Source organism: Trachymyrmex septentrionalis, unplaced genomic scaffold (genome assembly GCF_001594115.1).
Source record: "Trachymyrmex septentrionalis isolate Tsep2-gDNA-1 unplaced genomic scaffold, Tsep1.0 scaffold22, whole genome shotgun sequence".
Classification (NCBI taxonomy): domain Eukaryota; kingdom Metazoa; phylum Arthropoda; class Insecta; order Hymenoptera; family Formicidae; genus Trachymyrmex; species Trachymyrmex septentrionalis.
Genome location: NW_017305375.1, coordinates 879,312 through 901,831, shown reverse-complemented (window position 1 = coordinate 901,831; position 22,520 = coordinate 879,312). Strand labels below are relative to the sequence as shown.

General features: G+C 36.1%; 1 protein-coding gene across 1 annotated transcript in view; it reads right to left on the bottom strand.

Moving 5' to 3' along the window:
* Nucleotides 1-22,520, bottom strand: part of LOC108748275 (transcription factor collier) — an 85,038-nt gene that overhangs the window by 56,474 nt on the left and 6,044 nt on the right. The window contains exons 2-5 of the mRNA XM_018486323.1: nucleotides 19,322-19,475; nucleotides 13,239-13,302; nucleotides 7,644-7,699; nucleotides 68-141 (exon numbers count right to left, since the gene is read on the bottom strand). Coding sequence (XP_018341825.1) covers nucleotides 68-141; nucleotides 7,644-7,699; nucleotides 13,239-13,302; nucleotides 19,322-19,475 — 348 coding nt within the window. The remainder of the gene's footprint in view (nucleotides 1-67; nucleotides 142-7,643; nucleotides 7,700-13,238; nucleotides 13,303-19,321; nucleotides 19,476-22,520) is intronic.

The following is a 22,520-nucleotide window of genomic DNA, read 5'->3' as shown; positions in this document are numbered from 1 at the left end:
TATATATATCATATGTAGAACTTCATAGGATGGCAGTAATGTATTGTATAATATGAAAAACACATACCTGCACATGACTTCATGCGTTAACAGAACACGACACATTTCCGGATTTTTGTCTTGTCCTTCGTACATGATTGCCTATAACAGAAAAATATATAATAATAATATTAAGACATTCATAAAATATTCAACATTTTCAAAAAAAATTGTAAAATAATCCATAAATAGCTTGTCATAAGGCTTTTATTTGTTTCTATTTTTGTCTAATATATGGCTAACTAATAATACGCTAAATTAGTCGTACAAACAATTATTGCCGTTTACACAATTATTTGCTTAAATTTCTTACAATATCGCGTCGAATCTGCTTCTTACTTTCTATATGGAAAGACTTATTTCACATTTTATTTTGAAAAAAAAAAAAAGTGCTAATTAGCGCGGACGTGAACGACGTGAGAGTAATCCAGTTCGACAGATAATTCAACCATCGACGGGAAATATGTAACGTATTAAGCAAGCTCGTATGTGGATGTGAGTTGAGAAGGGGCTACTTTCCCCGCAGGAGTACTAAGCCATGGGCGGCGCAGGCAAATCCGTTAAGCCTCCTTCACGACCACGCGATTGATTTTTATTTAATGACAACACGTCGTTATCCTGTATTCGTGCACTTACCGATGGGGACCTTCGCGTGGATTAATCGTAGAATAACAAAGCGCGAACAGATAGGTTCGCTTTGATCTCTCGTATATAGCTTTATAAAACAGGAAAATAACTCATCTCTCAACCAAATGTCGTTTTTATCAAAAGCACTTACATACAAAATTAAATTTTACATACAGAGCATTCATGAACTAGTATAATTAGTATAGAAAAGAGATATTTTTACATGAAGAAATAAGTTGAAAACATAGAATAACATTTTGTTTTTGAAGGACAATCTTATAATAGATATTTACTAGTTACATGTGCTTAACTATATCTTGGATCGCTGTCTACGATCCTACTCTTCAAAGTAAATTTCTTTGAATGCTTTTTAATGTATTGTGGTGTTTTAATTTAGCAATTAAATCTGTACTTGGCGAATATTTAATTTATCAATTTTCTTGATAATAAAGACAAAATTTTTCTACGTTTCAAATTATTTTTGTATATAGAATTACTCTTATGTGATTGTACCACTAGTTCATAAACATCCTATATGTCTATTTATTGATAAAAAAATTAATTTATATGGCAGAATTTAGATACGTTACGTGCAACTTAAATTTTTCATAGCATAATTTCGATAACAATTAAATTAGTATTTTAAGCTAAATGAGTTATTTCGAATGCCTTTTTGCAAGATGATCGAAGTCTTTGATGAAGCGAAATTTCGAAGGACAAACGTGTAGAATTGCATTGATTGTACGCGCAATTTTTACGCAATTTCGTGGTTTGCATAACAGCCTGAATCGTTGGAGTTCACAACGAGGAGCGATAAAATGTAAATATTGTGAAATACAGTGTCCAAGGGAATTCGTCGAGTTGACAGCATCGCCGCCGTGCTTGGCCGATTAAATGTCGGTGTACGACGGTAATGGTATCAGACACACTTAGTTCCAGTGTGTAGGTGCGACTTCCAGAATGGCGTCAAATATTTATGCGGAAATAACCGAATTGCAACGTAAACGAACCGCTGTATATATACATCATAGTAGGTAAATCAGAGAGGGATTCGGCATCGAAACGGAGATGGAAAATAGGGGGGTAAGAATCAACATGGCGAAAGGAGGTATCGCAGACGATGGCAGGGGAAAGTACATGTTCTTGGTAAGAGCAAAGGAAAGAGTCAGACGTAGAACGTTACGTGTCATTCGACTATTACGAGTCTTAATAGTAAGAAGACATGCAAACTTATTTATACCAGGAATAATTAACATAAGTATGTACTTTGTACATATTAAGCTTTGTCGCGAGATAAAGATAGCGTTTACTTACACCTAGCCAATTAAGTTTTGTGGAAGTATCGCTTGTTGAATCAGGATTTTTCATTATAGTTTACAGAACTACACAGAGTGCGATATAATTGTGTTACGGAGATTACCTACTGAAATTAATACACTTCTATCAAGCAACAGCAAAATATTTTCCTTCTCCCACATATGAATGTAATTTCTCTCTATGTATTAAAATACATGAAATTGAAAGATGTAAGGAATTGACTTTTCTATTGTTACATCAGCTATTTAAATGTAATGTTGTATAAACGATTATGTATAAACGTGCGTAAAAATAAAATCAAAACATAATTCTTCTCTGATGGAAAATCTGAGAGTACAACAAATTAATTCTTACCGGCATTTTGTCATTTGTTTATGCAAATATGTAAAGACGTAAATATTAAATAAAACATTTTTTCAAACTATATCGTATTTGATTGGTTACCAACTTTTTCTTCCTTTTACATTGTGTAAAAATTGTATACGTAGAAAATTATTAATAATTTTTTTTTAATTATTACACATATTAATAAAAAAATGTGAGAGAGATCTTAATAATGCTTCTGTTGCTTCGAAAATCATGAAAATCAACCTTTATGTCAAAACAATAGGATTTCTGATAAAATCAAAACAATTGAACGCTATTATCTTCAGTATTATTGCACGTACACAATAACCGTCGGTTAAACACAACGATGGTCAGGTAGGTCATGTAGCGCGTTACACGTGACATGCAATATTATTTGCTTAACGACGGAGTGCTTACGCGTTTTGTTTATTCAATGTATGGCGGCAATACATACAGACAATTTGTAAGCAATTACTTTCATCACATGAACTATCTCGGAAACTACCTGTTTATTTTCGTCACTATCGAGAACATTATCTTTTTGCATATACAAGAAACATTTGACTATACGAAAGAAATCATATGTTTATACTATGATAAATATAAAACAGTTGCAATTACTAAAAAAAAGCATCAAAATGCACCGTTCTCATTAATAACTGTGTCTTAAAGTTTTAAGTTATTGCAATATCCTGAGTTTAGATTCACGTATGTGTTTAGGATTTAAATTTATATATGTGTTGGTCCCAAAAGAGGTTCCACTGTCTTTCTTCGCTCGACGGTTCATTGGATATGGCGGTGTTATGTCGTAGAACGTCTCAAGGGTGAATGGCTGAAGTAGGCGAAGGGTGGTCGGAGGCAACGACATCAAACAGAGGGTCCTGGGGGTGCGACCAGTCAGTACGATCCCCTCGGGGGCCTTTCTTCCGTTGCCTCCTGGTCCCATCAGGAAAATGCTTGGGCCCCCGCCGTAGCTTAATTCCCACGGGAATTACTTACTAAAGACTTATAGTGAAAAGTCCTTTGGAATCTTCGATCATAATCAATTCATGTAGCACAATATCGTAAAGTTCAGTGCATTAAAATAAAATTTTTTGAAGTTAAAATATATATATACCGCAAAAAGGCAATTCTTCATATTGCTTTTGCAAGCATATGATAACTGTACAAACTAATCTTCCAACAATGATGTCTGTAATATCTGCAGCTTTGAAAATAATGTGACTATATTACCATGTGATTTTCAGTCACCATGTGATTATCAGTTTCAACAATCTAACAATCAGGCAACAATCAAGGCCAGAGGAAACGATCATTCCGATATATCGATATCATTATCGAGATATGTATATCTTATGTTTACCATAGGATATCATATCATTTAATATCAGCAGACGACAGACTGATATCGCTCAGTGGAAAAAGAACTGATGTGCATGATAATAAAACCGTAGTCGTTCTCTTGGTGTCCTCGAAGATGGCAGTAATAAAGAAGGAAAGCAGGTACTGGAGGGAGCAGATAAATTCGAAGATAGTCATTCAAATCTGCCGTAATGATTTCCTTTCTGAATCGATTCCAAAAGTCCCCTGGGAATCCCCTTCTATATCGGCCAAGCAACCCCCGTAGCCTCTTGTACATACACTGAACAACATACATACAATGTTACCCTCGCCCCTAGAAAAATGTCCGACGCCTGAGGGGAACGTCGACCTCTTTTTCTCTCCTTATCTATCCAGGATTAACTTATCTCGAACTTATTATTTCCTTAATCTATGGTTAAAGACTCATATTTCAGTATTAGCTACAGGCACTTTATGTTCTAGACTGATGTCGACTCGATTCGATAATTTAAATTGTGCACTGAAGGAAAATATTGGCTGCAGCAATTTAGATGGTAAAATATAGTATAGCATTTTTTGGTTGTAGCTGCCAAATTTTAGTTACAGCAGCCAATTTTTTGTTGCGCCCTATGGCCTATCCGCAATGTCAATATACAATTTCGATACGCAACTAAAAATTGCTGTAGCCTATTAAAAATGCTATGCCATATTCGGCCAATCTTTTCTTTCAGTGTAGAATCACGAACGCTAAATTAAAAAATACATCTGAAAAAGATCATAAAAGAAATAATTATTGCGTAATGTGATCGAACGCGCACTTTTTGATTTTCCTCGCGAATACTGACGAGTCGACATTACAGTGAGAAAAACAGCCTGACGGCTGACTATCTCCAGCGTCGGATGAAGTTTAAAAAGGTTAGATATACAATTTCCTGTTGTTCATTCATTTAGAATAATGGCGCCGCGCGGTTCTCTGCTTCCTCTACACACACGTCCTGTAAATGCTTTTTTTATCCCCGGAACTAATTACCATTTAGCATTTTTAATCCCGCGAAAAAACGCATTCTGGCTCTCGTTCGTCCCCCTCTCGCCGAGCGGAAGTTCGTTCCCGAGCGCTTAAAAGCGTACGTTGTTAGCGCCATTCAGCTACGCTGCACGAAACTCGTTTCTTTCTCGGGAAGCAGCTCGTATTTTTCTGGAAATTTCACCGAGAAACGGACGGTTCTCAACATCCTGCGCCTTTTTTTTCTTCCTCACTTCTTTTTTCCATTCCTCTCTCTCTCTCTCTCTCTCTCTCTCTCGTTCGCATCTCGTTGCACAGATACTTTGCTCGCTGGAATTCCAGGAAGCGAACGTTGATATAGATACTTACCTTGGCGAAGGAGCGAAGAAATTGAAGAAAAGCTTAAGGGTTGGGGGTTTCACCATGAACTCAGCAGCCGACTCGGTGTAGCCAATTATTGCGGATTTATAACCGAGCACCTGATTCGGTCTCGAGAAAAGTTGGCGCGTTTCCGAATCGTAATTTGCAAGCCATAACTCGGCTTGGAGAACTCACCAGGAAAGTAAAACGCATTTGCGCGAATACTCTCAATCTAAAAATAATGATAATAATAATAATAATTCTAACAAATACGCACTACACACATCCACTTTTGCGTGAAAAGCAAATTACAAACATTTTAAAATTACAAATATCAAGTTGAAAAATGTTATGAATATTATTACAAAATTAATTTACAATCTTTTTTGATGAAAAAAAATGTAGACGTATTGGATAACTTTTTAAAAAGAATATAATAACTCTAATTATATTTTATTATTGAAACCCCGTGTCGTATAAATATCCTAAAATATATCAAAAGAGAAATCTATGTAATTTTTAAATCAACAAATAATTTTTTTACTCAACGAGTTCAAAGTCAGGGAACTGCAATGCAAGTTATAAACGATTCTTTTATCTTCTACGTTTTAATCACGGATAAACTTATCCGGGTTTGTCAATTTTCTAGAGTACAGTAGACAGGAAGGATACGTCGATCTGGATTTGCTAAACACTTCGTGCAAGTTGCACGTAGCAGCGCACACCGACACGGTGAATATACAATACATTGATTCTCTTGCCTGTATCTCATCCTCTCGCTTTGGTAGGACGGCGGAGACGCGTTCAATCGAAGCTTTGATGTATAAATTGCAGCTTTTTCGTTTTCGATTCTTTCCCGTTCAACTTTCTACTCCCTTTACCAGCATGATTCCGAGGAGGGTGTCTCGGCATCTATCTATCACTTCCGCTTTTCTTTTCCTCACAGACAATCGTTCTCGAACATTCTCAATCTTTTTTTCCTTTTTCGCGTCCTCAATTTATTCTTCTTTTCTTTAGCATAGTTTCTACAAGTTAAGCTTGCTATAGATGTGATTGCATATTTTGAATATTTACGTATACTTCGTGATATCGTACACAATTGGAAAATTGTGTGAGACATTTTGTAAATTATAGCTAAATAGTTCGTTCCAGTGTCTGTCTCTCGATGTGATTCTTTTAATTCACTTGTTCTTATTTCCAATTGCTTCAAAAGATAATACACGTATCGATCTCCCTCTATTCTAACCATTCAACCCTATGACATCCCGGATCCGATTAATAAAAGGAATGGATCGCGAATTGAGGACCGGTCTCTGCCAGTGCAAGGCCACTGCGGCTTAGTAATTTAATCAGCTAAAACTAACATCAACTCTGTTTCCCCAACCCTCTTCGTTCCTTCCTCTCCGCTTCTTCACCCTACTACCACCCTCTTCTTACCTCCGTAACCGACCAGCCCCAAGATGATTTAATTTGCTAAAATGGTGCGCATATCTCTAGGAACTTGTTGGAAGCTCGGGTCACGACACGAAACAAAATAATTTCAAGTAGTTTATATTTATTTTGTATTGATATAATGGTATAGATGATTTTTCGGAATTAATAACTTTTTATTTAAAGAATACAATGTTTCAACATATTTTAAACCATTGTCTTTCTTTAGAAATCAATAAAATTGCGATATACGCAAGAAAATAATTCTGTTCGTTTTTTTTCATTTCAAATTATAACTTATACATATATATGTGATTATTTCAAGGCTTAATTTAAGTGTTGAAAATTGCTCACATCCGTCCACTTACTTTGTTTACATATTATTTTCTCTAACTTTTACGGTCATTTCTTTACATGTCGTGACATTTCGTAGGTGTGAAACATACCTCTCACGAAGGTGTCGCAGGCTAAAAGTTACCCTCGACCGAACATAAAAGGACTTATCGCGCTCGTGATCGCACGGTGTATTTGCGTTTGCACGAACGTTTGTGATCCTTCTTTGCGCCTTATCGATGCGTCGGGATCTACGGTCCTGGGTGCGGGATCACAACACGTGGTTCGCGGGTCGCGCGCAGAGTTCGCCACGTGGCGCAGATAACAGGATGGGACAGCCGCGCGCGGCGGTGTGCCTGCTTTCCCGGAGGGGTAAGAATCAACCCCCCGGAAAATTAAGTGCTTGTAGCCGAGATGATAACACCCCCGTCCACGTGCGCGCGTCGCTACGACGATTTCGCACGAGTCCCGACGCGTAAAAACGGCACAGGAGGTTGCGCAAGAGTTGCTCGACAATGAGACGATTGGCATGCTTTTCTAAATTATCTAATTTTTTACACGAAAGACATATTATGCGTAATATTGTGACCAAATTAATCTGGATTTGACATCCGGATTAATTTGGTTAAAATATTATGCAAGAAGAAGAAAAAGATGAACAAAAAATGTTCCGTCCTTCCCTATATATTATTATTACAGATATTTAATGATAAGATCCTTCAAGTTGCGTGTGTTAAAAAAAAAATTTAGAAGCTCTTAATTATAAAATTAAAAAATACATTAATTTTTAATAATATATATATAAATAAATTATTTATATTATCACAGAGATATTTGTACTTACTTGTTTCGTCGCGGAGTCTATTAGCCTGACATAGATGTCCTGCACTTGCCTGACACCTGAAATGAATAAAATAATATTATTAGAAATGAATAATTTATCTTCTCTTTGGAAATATGTTTTAAAAAAGTTTATATTAATTATTTCGAATATATCGGTAACAGATAAAGTCAAGTAATATCATCGTTGTACAACTTCCTTCGTTCACGTATCTCGATAAAAAGTACCATTCATTGTAAGCAAAGAAGCATTCCGCGCAGGAATTTGCAACGTCCCCGAGAAGAATACGACGAATATGGAAATGTGCCCAAATTTAAGTATACTGCAGGCGAAAGGATACAGAGTTAAGAAAAAGTTGCATATTAAGAAGTATTTGAAGTCAATGGCGATACAAAGTGGTTCGTTCTTGTCCTTTGATACGTATGCACAATCATCCTTCTTTTTTGTATCATTCCTGATCTTACTTTGGAACATCAAATGCCAGCATCACTGTGTGTATTGCGATGCAACAATCCGTGATAGGAAACGAAATGCACATACGTGTAGATACGTTAATTATCATGTCCTTATTCCTTCGAAATACAAATTCGAACCTGAAGAATTTGTCGTATCCATGCACACACGATGTACTTTAAGGTAAACGTGATTGCCAGTTTGAGAAGTCCAAAGATGTTCTTGTTTTAATTTGATGGCGAAGTTTAAAAAAAAAAAGTAATTACAAATTGTAGGATGCAACATGAATTTGATTGGAATAATGTTGAAATTTTAGATAGCGAGTGTTCCCTTAGAAGAGCTTGATCTTCGAGAAGAGTTACACAAGGAACAAAATAATAGCGTCAAATTTCATCAAACAGATACGAAACTTTCAAAATTTTAAATCATGCGTACATATCAATTTTAAGCAAACTATAGATTCTGTAATTTTGTTGCAATCGACTGTTTTTTAAAGTAGTATATTTATATTAATAGGTTACTTACTCTTCTGATTCATTTGACTTTGACGTCGACTTTGGTTATATCGTCTGTTCTGGCTTATTGTAATTGTAAATATTTACATCCAATCGTTTCCTTGACTGTTTTTCACCTTTCACCTTTTTGTTATCATAACTGAGTTTGAATTAACGTTCATTCTTCTGTCTTGCGTTTTATAAACTCTTGAGGTAAGTTGCTATTTTAGATTTATGTATTAAAAAAAATCTGTAAACCTTTCATTTACCTTACAGCTTTTTTCATCGGGACAAACGATTGAGAGTAGGATTCCTCCTTTTTTATCAATTTTGACTTGAAACTCGATTCAACAATGTCAGTGTAGCGTAATTTTGAATCCTAATCTATGCTACATTTTTATTAATTATTTGCTGAGGATGATTCAAGATTGAGCTAAAACGTTCAAATTTGCTTATTTGTTAATTTCACTTTAATGAAATATAATTGCTCACTGTTGCTTGCGCTCTCATTTTATATATACATGTAGTTACTTATACTACATGTATTACTTATACTACATGTATATTTTACTACTTATTATAAATTTTATTTTCAAAAGTCTCTAATCGGTTTAATTAAAAAAAAATCTAAAATTTTTTATTTCTTCAGTTTTATAGTTATAATTATTATTAGAAAATACACGAAAAAGACAGTTTTACTAGAGTATCTAAAAAAAATTAATTTGATATAGAAAATCATTTTATTAGACTATTTTAAAATTATTATGTAGGAGACTCAAGCATAATAAGCAATATTGTGCAAAGGTTGACATAATTTTAGCAACTCTCTTGAGCGTCTTATGTAATTATTTTAATGATCCAACAAAATTATTTTCTGATCCATATATCTAGTTAAAGTTTTTAGATACTTGAGCAAAGTTGTTCTTTCAATGTAGACTTGCTTCGCGGAAAAGATATTACGGCAATTACTCGTGACATATTCAGCGTGCATTATTACTGCGCCCTATCAGAACCATGAGCACAGTTCGCCGTGCACATCTCGGCGTTGCAAGTTTTCGAAACTGTTCCTTCCTTCCTGGGGGAGCATCGGGTAATCCTGGGGTGTATTTCGGACAGACACCCCCGTGGCTTCCGGCTTCGCGTGCCCAGTAAGCCAAGTAATCCCGACATAAGACTCCCAGACCCGGCGGGCGCCCAGGCCCGGGCTCACGCCGCATAACGTTATTGCGGATTACGATACTCTGCTCGAAACTAGCTCACAAATTACCTCGAGAAACCGTCGCGGCTTTACCGGAAGTTACGTACGCAGTCGACCGGTTTACCGTATCCGTGGCCATGTCAGGATTTGCAAATACGGGTCGACGCTAAACTGACCGAATAACTGTTATGAGCTTCTGCCGGAGTATCTGGTTTTCTCTGTTACAAAAGTTCTAATCGGTAATGATCCAACACGAAAATAAATGGTAAAATGTACTCCGTTTTTTTTTTTTATATCCATAATGTGGATTGCAATAAAAAGACCTCGTTGTCAGTGAAATGATGACTGACGTAACATTTCTTGAGAATCCATAAAACATTTATGCTTTTTGATTATAAAAAGCTGTACATGAAAATTTAAATTACATGCAAATTTAAATTAAGTTATAATCAAATATCATCCACATTCTAATCACAAAATAATGTTGTAGTAAAAAAATTAAAAGAGAAAACTAATATTTCTCTTTATTATAATTAACGTCATGCAGAGTCATTCATCGCTTTAATATTTAATTACAGATTTAAATTCCTAGAAAACTATAATGAAGCCAATGTTAAAAGTAGAAAAAAAAAAGAAAAAAAAATCCTTTCTTTTTTAATCGATTCATCTTGTATCGGTTAAGGGATGTGGAATGTAATTATAAGCGTGCGGAATGCCGCGCGTCAACCTTATCGCCGGCGGTGCGGCTCTTCGCAATTCAAAGCGACGACGATAAAGGGAAGACACGAAGAACATGCTGAATAAGAAAGAAGACTCGCGTGCCATGTCCCGCTGAGCAGAGGCAAATAAGTCTAGGTCGCCGGGTATTAGCATAACTAGGCGACCAGGTTCGAAAGGGGCAAAAATGATCTCTCGTCGAAAAAGTCGACACCGCTCCCATTCTATCGCTCTGATCAGCGATCCTTAATCAGCGGCGCTTTTATTATGCACTGCGATATTCCGTCGGCTCTACAGCCTCATGTATTTCGTCTCCGTCTCTATCTTATCGAGCATGTATTGTGCGTATCGTATATTTTCCTTATCGCGTATGTGTGCGACGAATAGCTCGAGAAACGTGCAAGAAAAGGGTAGCTGACGTTGCCGAGGAAGGTGGAGAGGTAGAAAGAAGATGAAGAGGAAACGGAGCACGCGAAGATGCTGGAGGAATGAGCGATGACAAAAAGGAGTAGGACCCGATATGGGCGAGAGCCCGTCGTCACTCCAACGGCAGGGAGAGAACGCTCCTTATTTATTATTTAATTACAGATTTATTGCCTGGTCGAGCGATCGGTGACGCCACGACGTGTACAGGAACACCTGATGTGGATCTGCCAGTATAACGGTGGGCTTGGAGAGACCGAGCAACGTGCACCAATTTGTCTCCAGGGCATAACAGGTCGCGCACGCGCGAGCGCGCGGCAAAGTATTTCGTGCATGAAACTTTTATAAACGGCGATACGACACGACAGTCCGATCTACGGCGCATAAATCAGAGTCGTGCTGATGTACCGACTATAAAGGGTACATAACTAGCGATGTAACACTCGTGTGCGACAATGTATAAACTCTTGTTACATTCTCGTGTTCAATAATTACAAATACTTTTTCTTAGAGAGTAATATTCTTTTCAAAATTTCTTTTGTGTCCGTAATGTAATTATACTTTAACATTCAATTATAAGTTGACTGTCTCTTTTGTCATTTAGATATGGTTCTTATTTGACAAATTTGTATTTCTTAAATGTAAATTTAATCAATTAATTTGCAAATGTATACAAATTAAATATATTTTAATTTTGTTAAAAAATAACATGATTAAAATCTCACGAAGTCAAATTTCAAAAGAAAATGTGTGTTTTTTTCAGTTAGATTTGGAATATGGTTCACGATTTATCAAATTCGAATAATCTCCCAATTGTTCTGGTTTCGCCAGATAAGTCTGTTATATGTCCGATCGTACGATCAGAATTCTGATACGCAAAGCCAGCAGCTGCCAACACGGATGGCATTGCGTTCAAGAGAAAGTATGGATAAAATTGCATGACGATAAGGAGAGGCAAGGACATAAGTAGCATGTATTCTCCCGTAGAGCGGACGAAGGTATTGAGGCAGAAAACCAGAATATGGCGAAAGAAGGCGCGAGAGAGATGAAGAACTTGGCTGACGGTCCGAAAGGTGCGCCTTGGTATTCTTTAGTTTGCAACAGTTAGTTGCTTCTTGTTCGCGATGTTGGCGACACGTTTTAGTGCCCATAGATGGGAGCGCGGTCCCTCAGTCAAGCCAGTCAACGCAAAAATCTTGCATTGATTGATCGGATCCCGGCAATGGAGACGGAGGGAAGCACTGTAGTAAGCGTCCCGGAAAAAAGGAGGATGGAAAAGGCAGAGGAGATAGAAGGAAAGGGGTGGTTTCATAGCGGGAACGGAAGAACGATGGTCAAGACAAGGGATAAAGTGACGACCGCGGTTTGTTGACGTTACTCTTGATGTTGACGTATACGGAATGAAAAACTATTGGGCCAGAAGCCTGTGTACAGCGCCTTGTGGCTTTTTAATGTGTTCATAATGCGAGCACGTTTTTGAGGTCTGCTGGTTGGACCACCTTCGAAACTCTTGCTTCTTCTGCTTGCTCTCTTTCCCCGTCTCTTTCCTCATCTCCCTCTTTGCGCCTCGTCCGTGCGCACATTCGTGCGTTTCTTTAGGATGGACCCTTTTTGCCATGCCTGGGCCAGCGACGTAAAATATGTCTCTGTTGCGCCCGAGTCTCGAAAGTCCCTGAGCTTTTTAGCGGTCTTAAGAGACCGGGTGTCCATGTGGAATGTTGATGGCTCGTCATCATTGCTGCGAATGGAGCTATTACGTGTCCCACTGTCCGACTACTAATACAGATCGATTCGAGGCTCTATCTGATCGCCTTGTGAATGTAATTGGTAATACTCATATACACGCGCACACACATAATTTCGTCGAAATGGATATGTTTAATGTTTAGCATAAATATGCAAAAAGTTAGTTATAAAATAACTAAATACGCGTAAAAACAAATGATTAAATTAACTAAAATTAGCTAACAATTAAAACTTACTCATAAATTTAAGTAATCGATATTATAATTTGTTAGACACCAGAATTGCCGATGGTGTCATTTTGCATCCACTAATTATTTCAATTTTTTTCCTTCCTTTTGTATTAGATAATATACAATTGTCTTGATTTTGTATTAGATACATAGTGTAGAATGTTGAAAGAGTATGTGAATATAAAACAAATAATTCTAACGATACAAATAACTTTAAATACCAAAATAACTTTCCGCTAAATGATAAACAAAAGTAGGCCATTACTAAATTGACACTTTCGGCAATTTTAGCGGGATACCAATTGATAAGTTGAAAAAGAGATCAAATGTTACTTACCATTAGAATAGAGCAGATGTAGACTGTACTGAATACCATTGTTCGTCTTTTGACCTTCAGATTCCTGGAACAATATAATATCTATATATTTTTGATCACAATGAATATATTTCCTTTTTAAATCGATCATATTATCAAATTATCTACAATACAATTTCTATCGTTTAAAAAGTCTAACTATTCACACAAATGCGGTCTCGCGCGTTCTTCGCGTTCCATTCTATTTTAATTAAGTGCACCGTGACGCAACGCCTGTGTGTGCCCGGTCTGCTCCACCTCACGCTAATTATTAATTTCTTGATGCGCCGGTAAGAGCCATGCCATTACGTATGGCGTGCGATGCATAATTATCATCCTGCCCCGTTGACGAGTCATGCGTGCACCGTGCCATATGCCGCGACCACGGTAATGCATTTTCAACTACCTACCCCCGGAATATCATGGTTGGTGGTACACCCACGACCGCCCTCTCCGTCCCACGACCACGACTTTTAGTTGTATAATACGGCCTTTTGACTCGAGGATAAATGTTGGCAGCGCGATCGATTTTACGTCAAATTAACGTAATTACGCGCAAAGATGTGGCAAAACTTCATTGGCTCGTTTTGTTATTCTATCGCATATGCAAATGATGTTACTTGATTATTTGCAATTATCTTAATAGATTAATTGCAAATTAATTTTCTGTGTATTTTGTATAGTTTCTACGATTAATTAATTAACACAATGATAGCTGCGATTTCATGGCCGGGTACATTCGACAGATGTTACAGTAGAACAGAGATTCTTAATGTAAGATTATATTTGACCGAATTAATTAACTGCGATGAAAATAAATTTCAATTAACTAATTACAAATAATAAAAGCTATATATAAGGATAATAATTTTTAAGTACTGTAAAATAGGATAACTTTGGTTTAAAATTTAAATAATTTTGACCCATGTTTTGATAATGCCCAGTACGAATGACAAAATTGAAATATAAAACGTGTTTTAAAAATGCCTTGAAGAAGTCATATGTACTAATTTTAAATGCATGCTATCTAGACATTTTTTTTTAATTTCAGCCAAAGTTATTCCATTTTACGATTATGTAATATTATAATTTGTTATCTTGTGTATAATATAGAATATATATAATACTTTTTATAAAGTAATATATAATAAAATTTATATAAATTGGAAAAGACTTAACATATATATTCACTTTTCCATTTTACGTTGTCGTGACAATCTCATACTTTTAAATTCTCTTATTTCTCAAGTCTGACTGTCTCGCTAGCTCCATTTCGATGAGTACGAGTTCCTCAGAAGATATCAAGATTATGGCTTATCAGCTTAAGCACGGGAATAGTCGACGCGGATAAGAAAACCGCATAAATCCATCGCAAGATTTCTCCGCGAATGAACGGGAAGTGATCATTTTTCTAACGGAATAACTCCCTCCATCCATATCCGCGCTCGCTTCATCGGATAATCGGTCCTGCTTCGCCGATCGGCGTCTGACCGGCGACGTCTTTCTTCCCTTTTTTTCCGTCGCGCGCGTGGTCCGAGCGTACGCATTAAGCTCTCTCCTGTCGTCGGCGTTCGTCGCGACCATTAATCTCTAAATTCGTCCGGCACACGATGGACGTTAATCAGATATATACGCGGATAGGTCGAGTTACTCTCTCTCTTTCTCTCACTCTCTCCCTCCCTCTCTCTCTCTCTCTCTCTCTCTCTCTCTCTCTCTTTGTCTGCTCTGACTACTTTTTAATTAAATACCAACAAAAAGCGGACGGAACAGGGAGATGCTATGTATTTACCTAGAGCACCCATTTCCGGGAATAATACGTACAAGTGTAGCGTCATATTATGCCGTATCGAGCTCACTAAGACTCAATTCGCTGCTTCTCTATGTCGCCATCTCTGCGATAAGCGATCATTTTAACATCACTTATGCGCAAACTTTATACACTGATTTTTATATATTTTTTATTCCAAAGGAAAGAAGATGAAATACATTATTGGAACTTTTACGACTCAATTCTAAAATATTATTAACTGAACACCGAATAATTATCGATACTTCTAATAGAATTTTAATCTATAACATGTCATATTTCTATTCGTATTTTGATATAATTCGTAGGTAATTTATTAAAATTTTTTATTTTTTAGGACTGAATTAAAGATCAGCAACATGAAACGTGCAAAATTTTTTACATTAAACATATTTCTAATAGAATACAAGAAATTCAATTAAGATTTACAGTGGGTCAGAGGAGGAGATGCGTGGATTGAGGTACAAACTCGACACGGGGTTGATGCATATCCGCGGTACATGACCCTAATTAATAGGGAGGCCACGCGATGCAACTGTTCCGACAACGTGAATTATGTGCGTATTATAAGGTCGGGATAGGAGGATGAGAGAGAAATGAGAGCGAAACCAAACGGAACGTTATAGATTCATGAAAAGAAAAGAGACAGACATGGAAAGACGCGAAGTGAGATGACCTAATATTCATTGCAATGTGAATAATTAAACACTTGCGCATTGTGAATAAAATTTTATTTAACTAAATCTTTTTCAATCTCGAATTAAGTGGAATTCAAAGTTTATGTTACATTTATGAAACTTAAATATGCATTTAAATATGAAACTTAAATATGTTAGATGCAAAATAAGATGCCATTAATAGCTGCCAAGAAATAAGTATACAATCTCGGATCTAAAGATTCATATAACTTTTATAACGAAATTATTAGAAGTCAGATTAAAATATAGAATACGATTATTGAATTATTTTATCGTGTTACACGTAATATTGAAAAGGCATTAGTTATTTTCTCTTATCAGGCATGTCATAGATTGATGGAGCGATCGATTCACCAAACTTTGCAACTTTCCGACTCGCAGATCGCGAGTCATTCCACACCTTATGTTCTTAAATCTACGACGTTACGTCCCACAACGCGATCTAACTGTACGTCTTCGTGTGTCGAATTAGCCGACGATTTATGGCGAGTAGATTTATTAGGGGGTGTACCTCGTTACCCCGGGGCGTAGAAGTAGAGAAAGGGGAAGATTGAGAGAGAGAGAGAGAGAGAGAAAGAGAGAGAGAGAGAGAGAAGGAGAGAAAGAGACAGAGAGACTTCCGACAGAGCATCGTCGTTGCACGAACGGGGATCGCTAGAATTCCAGAGGTTACGGTCGGGATTACGTTTCGATAATTTATACGTTCGTGGACCTTGGTCCTCCTCCTCGTGCCGTGCATCTGGATTTCCGTTTGTTTGGTGTACCGTGTATGTCCCGCGTTACGTACATATATAGCGTATCGTACATAGATCTGATCAATCGAGTCATGATATAACGCTATGAAGCGCGTAGTATACACTAATGTTCTTATGCGCATACATACCGAAGATATGTTATATTTGTGCAAATCCGCGTCTGTTTATCCACACGGTCTCCCAACATAACGATTTCTCTTACGCAAGAATAGACACTGCGTCGCGTAACGATAGTTAATTTCTCCTTAAACAGCTATACTAATTGACCAATAGAAAGTGGATCTCTAATGATGACTGAGCGTTGACAATCGCGTCCCGTTTGAGAGCACACTTTCGGGGGAGAGGGAGGGGAGAGATTGCGAGATCGTTCTACACGATAACTCCACAAGCAGAACTTAAATTCACAGCTGTCTACGGTGCTCCTATCGTAATGAGTTACCGCGTTATTCGTTGTCGATTCATTCAGCTGTCATTTAATTCCTGTATAAAATCGTCAAAATTAATATGCATTATAAAAGATAATTAAACATCCTTACTAACTTACCTAATTCTTTGATGAAATTATAATTAAATCGGTGGTTGAGCAGAAGTCATATTTATCAAATTTTTCAGTATTAATAGAAAACTTTAATTTTAGTTCCAATGAAAAAAAACTAACAGAATTACTTTTTGCGAATGTAAATATAATATTTAATATTTTTAAAACATTCTTGATTTCTCTCTGAAATGTTTGATAATTAAACAATATAAATGTGACACAAGAGTATAACATGAGCAATAATTAGGTTATAGTTGCTAAAACATAATATTTCAAATAACATATTTATTCTAACAACATTGATAATGATCATATGTTCTGGTCGAAACGTATGTTTTATTTTATTTGATGTTATTTGAAATATTATATTTTAGCAATTATAACCTAGCTGTTGCTCATATACTTTATCTATTATATATCTTTATATACAATATATTTTACTATATCTTATGTCACATTTATATTTATTTAGTTACAAGTGAACTTTAGATATTTAATTTTGACAATTAAATAAAAAACTTAAATTTTACGTTTGGATTCATACCCTCTCTATACTCAACGTTAAATTCATATCATTTCTGAATTAAAGAAAGAATAAAGAATAAAAAATTGCATAATACGTTATTACAGATATTTGTTTATCTTAACATAAGTTATGTTAAACAATAATTATTTCTTTATGTTAAACAATACATAATTCTTTATGTGAAACAGTTTACATAAAACAATTTCGAAAATACTGACTAAAATATCTTTTTTGATTATTCTTTGAGTAAGTTGATAGCTATTTGAAAATCTCATCAAAAAAGCCTATTTTTCATTGCTTCTCTTTCATTTTGACGGAACGTAGCATTCCATTTTTCCAAATCTCGAATCTTGTCTAATTCAGACTCGTGCTTTTTCTGCTCATTTTCACTGCCTTTTCTATTCATTGCTCATTTTCAATGTTTACTTTAGGTCCTTAGACGCTTGGGACAAGGCCTCCTTTCTCATTTAAAATATATTTATTTTTTTCAAAATCAATAGAAAGAAAATATTATTTTCATATCTTTCTGCTCTCACAAATTCATAAACATTATATTAATTTTTTTTATTATGATAATTATAATAGTTCTATTGTTATTTCTTTGTATTTAAACTGAGTTTTTATTTTATTATATATTTTTTCAATTTTACTTTTCTCTTTATAATTTATTCTTTCAATTGTGTGACTTTTTTAAAGAAATGTCTTTGACTCCTACTTTGCCCTTTATTTATTGTTATTTATTTAGTTCTAACGTCTCCAAACAATTGTTCAAACGTGATCTTTGTAATAGCATTGTTCCTTTGATGTGCCGTTATTACTGACAGCTGTGGTATCCATGAAATTGAACATAAAAAAATAGCTTCGTCGCATTTCCGTCGCATAACCGTGAAGTGATAGATCTTAAAAGCATACGAGCGCAGTGCCCTTTTGTACGTACGTGTATGCTAACGCATCGCGCGATAAAATGTATAAGCATGACAGAATTCATTCTACTGCTGTATAATTAGTTGTAGACAGTATCGTCGACAATTATGGTAATTTCTTGTAGAAGCCTCAATATTTCGCGCACGAGTGTCTGGTTAATAAACGCCCGACAGAACGTAATCTCCGATCGAAGGTACGAGGCAAGCGTGGATGGAAGGCGCTCGAAGGGCGCTCTTTATTATTCGTAGGTCATTCGCTTCGCGTGACCACCCCCATGATCCTGCATCGCGTCCGTTCATTTCTCACGCGGCCGATGGATTTTCGCTTGTCCGGCTAATTGCCGGAAAAGAGTCGCTGCTATAGATTCTACGGATCATCGATACGCGTACGCGCGTACACGCGTAGGCGGTGCTGTTTAATATTTGACGCCGGCCCCGATGGAAACGGCAATTATCGAGATAAGCGTACGCTCGCACGATATTCCCCTGGCGTCATAAAGGGCCTGCTCTCCTTTTTTTTCCATCCGGTCTCCCCGGAGAGTGGCGGTTAGCGCGAAGCATTGAAATTCCGAACTTAATCATCCGCTATCGTCGCTCATTTCCGCGGATACTCGCGAACTCGGTCGCTTTCGTTCGCCATCATTCTCTATCGTCGCGCGCCGTTCTGAAAGAAAAATATCTCGACGCGATATCTCAGGTTTTTCAAGCTCTTTTCTTGCGTCTTTATGTTTTAGGATACTTAGTTGCATCGCGATCGTAGTGACGGTTTATCGGACTGCGTGAAAGTTTTTTTCGAACGTAATAGCAGAAATTATTACCTGATCCTTTTCGACGAAGCCCATGAATGAGGTCCTTTCGATCTCAATTGGTTGGCCATGTCGATCATAAAGAGCGATTACGAAATGGAAAAAATTGCTCTTCCTCAGGTTACTCGGTGGTTGTTTCTCGAAATGCGCCCGGCCCACGCCAACCCTATAATAGATCAAATATCGCATTTCAGGGAATTGTCCATCAACTATGTTACTTATATTACGATATAAATCTTACAATATACGTTTTAATACCATATAAACATATTGCATCAAATATATAATATACTTGTATAACTCAATAATATATTTTATTGTAAATTATAAGTATGATGACGTTGATATGTGTTAGCAATTAAATTTCAAAAAATAGTAATAGTAAACAATATAAAGAATGAATGGATCGGTAAGATTGAAGTAAAAAATGTGAATCTCCTTGGCTTATAAATTAAAAAAGGTGATAAAGTATAGATTCTTTTTTACAAAAATTTATTTCCAAAAATAAAATATTTCAAAATAAAATCAATATTGCGTAATTTAATACATTGTTTTTATTGCACATGCAAATATATGATTGAGTTTACAATTTAATTAATCTTTTATATAAATTTATACATGTGTGTACTGTGTATGATAGTAGATAAGATTGTTTTATTCGAAGCGCAAATAATCTGTGAATTTTAACGGTCAGGTGAAATGTTAAGCGATATTCTCTCTGTCGCGAAGTCAAAGAGGCGTATCAGTTCAATCCTCGGGTGCAATAAGAATGCCCAAAGCGGTGGAGAGGAAAGACAAACGAGGTCGACCGTGGGGAAGCGCGCAGGTGGTCTCGACGCCTTAAAATCCTATTAAGGTCTCATGTGCCGAGATTAGGCCGCTGGACTCCAATGCCATCTTTGAGTAATGGCACGGAAAGTCCCCTTTTCGAGTACGTTGCTTCGCACAGCCCGCGTGTAGATCTCAGATTCGAATTGATCTTGTAAAACTCGGAGTTTTCCATTATCACTGTACCTACTATTAGGCGAGAGTAAAAAAATTGCGAACACGAGGTAAATGCAAATATATTGCAGTATATTACTGATAATCTATCACTTCTCGTATTCAGTAGTAGTTCGGTAGTGATATACGCTTAGTGCCGCGCTATAACACGCGACTCCATAGTCGCAACGCATACATCTTTTAAGGTAAAGTTTGTTAATAGGTTTTTAATGTAAAAAAAATAGAGAAATCACAAGTACTTAATAGTAGAAAAGTTAAATAAAGTCGATTATTATTTATAATATATTGTAGAAGTCTTTGTTTAAAAGATATATTGACTTTAAATTATAAATTATTAACATTTATATATTATCAATATAAAATTATAATTTTGAATAAAAAATAAAATCTGATTCGACATAGTCTCGCGTGGCAATAGATAACTCTGAACAATAAGGGTTTTATTATTTGTAAAAAATTATAGTTTATATTTTAATAATATATAAATTATTGTAGATTGCAGTCAAATAACTTATCTCCTTTGAATAAAAACTTTGATAAGTGTCGGCTTTGTTTAATTTTTCCTTTAGGTGTTTGCAGTTGCAAAGTGTCGTCGAATATAATATCTATTGTGAGTCAATAATATTACTAAAATCACGTCGTAAAAGACGTCAGAAATAAAATACTAAGTCACAGACAAATGACGTGACGCATCTATAACGAAAAAATTATGATATAACTATGATGAGGAATACATAATCTTACATACGTAAGATAAGATAAGATATAACTTTTATAGAAAAAATAGCTGTAATGAATAAATAATAGAATAACATTATTAATTATCATTTTTTTAATTAAGTAATAATTGCAACCTTAATAGTACAATTTGTTGGCGATACATTGATTAAACATTGATATGCATTCGGGATACATTAGACCAGTATTGTGCCAATAAATTGTGCTATTAGGAAAGAATATAATATAAAAATATACATTTATTTACCTGCAATTATGTCTAATTAAGAACAACAGTAATTAATAGTGACGTCTATTATTTATTTATTAAATATAATATAAAGATAAAGATAAAATGACGATATACTTATATAATGTATAGTCATAAAAATGTTACATTTATTTTACGTCATAAAATCACATTTATTTAGTCATTATTTGATTGATATCAAATGAAAAATGACTATAAATCATCGTTATAATGACGACATCTTGGGTTACTAGGTCTGCACTACCTCTTCATATTACAAGGTGTTAACAATTAGAATATATTAAAATAATATTATATTATCTGAAAGTTCTATCATAAGTCCCTATCTAAATATAGAGAAAATTTTATTCACATATTATTATTAGATGCATAAAGTGTTATAAAAATATAAATTTTATTAAACTGCTTACAAATTTCAGCGATAAATCCTTGTCAAATATACTATTATAAAAATAATTACAACGTATAATAATAAGAGATTTTCAAATTGATCGTAGAATATATATTGCACTCAACGGTTAAAAATCACCGCCGAGAAATCGCATTATCGGCGTTGGTCTGTGCGATCGTGCCGTCGCGAAACGATAAAACCATCGCACGAGTGCACAGAGCCGCGCGCACGGCCATCAGGGCGGACCCTCGGAGCGGAAAACTGAATCGACTGGACCGAAAATGAATAGCGGCAGTTTTGCAGCACATTTGCGAAATAAATGATGGTATCGGCGGTGCGTTTGTCACGCCAGGTGGTGGGATGCCGAGCCGCCAGCAGGTAGGGAGTAGAAGCGCGGGGTCTCGGCAAAGGGTCGGTTGCAAGGGGTTGCAACACGGGCTTTCGAGAACAAACGGGGGACGGCGGATCGCGGTGGAGGACCGAGGGAGGACGCGTTGGGAGAGGAAGGGTAGTGATGTACTGCCCGTGTCGATAATTATCGGTGGCTGATTAACCGGTCGCCGGTTCGCGCCCCATAACTCTCGACGTCCGATTATTTTGCCCCGTTTGCCATGCACCAATTCCTATATAACGCGTAGGCACGTTCTGCCGCACCGTTATATTATCACCCAAAATTCACTGCTGCACACCACCACGCCTTTTCGGGCGACTATCGAGGATTGCGGAAAACCGCGCATACGCGCAATACATATCGCTAATATGACAATAATGCGTATTAGCATTATAGTGGTAATCACAGTACCTGGCAAACTCATGTTTAAATTACTTCA